Here is a 3,218-nt window from a genome sequence, read left to right on the forward strand (position 1 = left end):
AACTTACTTAAACCAGCAGCACAGTTCATGTGATTAACCTTTTAAATTATAGACTAACCTCAAGTATAGTAGATAAATGAAATAGTTTAATCCCATGTTTTGAATTATCATATAACATTTTAGTAGAAATAGTGTATAATAATCATAATAATTACAGACCTCTTGTCGATCTGGAAATTATTTTTCTGGCAACAAAACTGATAAAATAGGATTACCTTTTTGTTTAACCAAGCTGTCGACAGTTATTTTTCATCAATTTAGTGTCTTGCTCAAGGAATTTATACATATGATCACCCTCAGATGGAAGAATTTTGCTTATGTTGTAGACAAAATCTTTCTTATAGATGCAAGAATTGACAAATCAAAAAATGAATGATATTAAGTTATTCCTTCAGTTATAAAGGATTTTAATAAGGTATTTCAGTTTGACATGAATTTGTGATTAGCATAGGGTGGTATTAGACAAAGTGCTTTCTCCTCAAGTCACATTGGGAGGTTAAGAGATAAATACAGGAAAAGTTAAATATACAGCACTATATGATTAATTTCCAAATCCATGTGATCATTTGTGAGTCTTCTAGGATTTTAAAGACAGATTAATCAGAGAAGGTTTTGTGCTTGGAGTAGGAGCTGAACTGGTCCTTGAAGGAAGGCAGGATTTAGGTATGTGAGAAGGTTTTTCTAGACGGGGATAATATGCATTTATTCAGGACAATGAATACCTTACTGAATTTAATCAGATCCTGAAGAGCCTTAAATGAACTCAGTTGGGTTGTTCTTTGTAGACTCCTTAAAGAAAGGAACCACTTTATTTATCTCTATGTACTGGTACCTCACATCCTCAGTGCCTCCAACCCCATTATCTCCCAGTCTTCACAGCATTCCCCTTAAATCCCAATGGGAAGGTACTTAACACAGCTCCTGGCACTCAGTAGGTACAAAATAAATTTTAATTTGCATTTGTTATCCCTAAAGATTCCATTTTGAATGAACTATAAGGAAATGCTATTTTTATAAGTGTGTCAATATCACATATTACAGATAACCAATATGAAAGAGTCTTTAGTAACTGTACTGCTAATTGAAAATGCTGAGTCTTAGCCACTTAATTGAATAAACTGTCTCCAGAGAGTAATTTGGATCTTTTCCAAGATGCATTAACTCTTTCAGGTCATTAGGGTAGCACTTATCTCATTGGAGCAGAAATGTAATAAATGGTATTCCTGGGATGTGAGTAAATTAATGTACCTAAGAAAGCCTGAAGTTTCACCATGGGTGTTGTAGTGATACTCCAAGGACCTTATCTGTGAATGTGAAACATCAATAAGTAGCTGCCCTTTAGAGCATCTTACTTTCAACTTAGGTAACCTACTAGAGAGCACCTCCTTTGTTTAAGACACTGTGCTAGATGCTGACAGAGATACAAAGAAAAGGCATGGCCTGAACTGAGAGGCAGCAGAGAAGGCAAATCACTACAAGATAAAATCCTTGAGTGATGCCAACTGCTTTATGGGTTTTAATGAGAGTGAGATGCCATAGTCGACAGTAAGATAGATGCTAATCTCCCAGAAGGCAGGAATCATGGCTTGTTTGCACAGTATGCTCATTCATGTTTACTCTCTCAGTATATTCACATGTGTATGTATAAAGATGAACAAATACATATATATGGTAAATATGAGCCAGATCAATCAGAAGTGTTTATTACAATTTTCATATGTGCCATTTTTTGCCTTGTGAGAATATGAATTATTCATGTCTGGCATTGATCTGAAGTGACTATGGCAAGGATGTGAAAAAAAGGAAAAAAGCCAGCATCTTTTGGAGAAATGCTCACTGATTACCTAATAGCCTCAATTTGGGTGTCAGCCTACTGGTGGTATATTGACCTCCAGCTCAAAAAGAGGGTAAGAATGATTTATTTTATCCACCTGCGTATTACACATTTATGTATAACAGGAAGATAGAGGCAGCTAGTTATCATCATAAGACCAAGGAGAAGTGACATAAAAAGACCACTACAAGAAGAACTTTGAAAAGAAGAAGGTAGAGATAACACCCCCAGGAGAAGATAAAACTTCAAAGCTATAGCGTCTACCTGTTTCCTTATGTACAAAGTTGGCATCTTCTCCATGCAAGTGGATTCTAATCAGTAACATCTGAATGAAACAAAAATAAGGTCTATTTAGATTCACTTTCTTCATCTTATTCCCCATGCTTGATACATGGAAGAGGTAGTTACTGGCAGAACAACAAAAAAAAAAAGATAAATTCAGACATGACAAAAACCTTTGGAAGTTATTTAGGAAACAGAAAATAATTTAATCAACTGGTAGTGATACAAAAAAAAAACAAAAAAACTAATAGGAGCTAACCCTACAGAGGTTGATCCAGGGCTGTGCTGTGAAAGGTGCTAAATAATAGTGAGGAGATAGAAGTTTATTTTGAAGTCAGGGAGAAAGCCATTGAAAGACTTGATTAGAGGAATGATAACATTGAGCTTAATCTGATAGCAGGTTGTGGGATAGAATGTCATGAGTGTGAGGCAGGATGACCACTTAGGAGACTGTTTTAATAAGCTATGTCAAATATAATAAGGATCTGATTTAGAAAGATGGAGTGTGGGAATTAAGATATTTAGAAGAGGGAATGCATGTGAAATGTGTCATATAAAATTTATAGGATTTGGCAGGTGATTTGGAGAACAAGACTGAAAAGGGTCACAGCTAACTACAAATTTTGATCCTGGGTGATCAGAAAAATGATAATGGCATTGACACAAAGAGAGAGGAACTAAGGAGCCCTCCTTTCTTTCTCCTCCTTTCCTCCCTTTGAAGAGAGGGGTAGTAAAGACCTTGCTTGGTCAGGTTGAGTTCGTTGGACCCGTGTTTCAGCACTTCCTAAAAATCTGCTGTACTGTTTTCACCTGTTAATTGTGCTAAGGATATGAAAACCCAGATGCTCTCGTAGGCAATGGCAGTGCGTCACTGGAGCTCTGGAGAAAGTAGGATGTAAGAGGGAGATTCAGGAATCATATGAAATGTAGAAATAATGAAAAATGGAAGAGAGCAAGAGCAAGAGCATCCTAACAGGTAGTTAGGATGAAAAATGTGGTGGTCACACTCATTGAAGTGAAAGGAAATATTCCAAAAGTTTAGAGAGTTAGTATTAACAGAAGCCTGGATTTAGTGATCGAGGTCTTTATCGTAGAGCAAAGC

The 3,218-nt window shown here is 36.2% G+C and overlaps 1 protein-coding gene across 1 annotated transcript in view; it reads left to right on the forward strand.

The window, feature by feature from the left end:
* EXOC4 (exocyst complex component 4) overlaps nucleotides 1-3,218 on the forward strand; it is a 1,030,122-nt gene that overhangs the window by 277,435 nt on the left and 749,469 nt on the right. The window contains exon 6 of the mRNA XM_012650605.1: nucleotides 2,944-3,004. Coding sequence (XP_012506059.1) covers nucleotides 2,944-3,004 — 61 coding nt within the window. The remainder of the gene's footprint in view (nucleotides 1-2,943; nucleotides 3,005-3,218) is intronic.

The sequence above is a fragment of the Propithecus coquereli genome, unplaced genomic scaffold (genome assembly GCF_000956105.1).
Source record: "Propithecus coquereli isolate 6110/MARCELLA unplaced genomic scaffold, Pcoq_1.0 Scaffold335, whole genome shotgun sequence".
Lineage (NCBI taxonomy): Eukaryota > Metazoa > Chordata > Mammalia > Primates > Indriidae > Propithecus > Propithecus coquereli.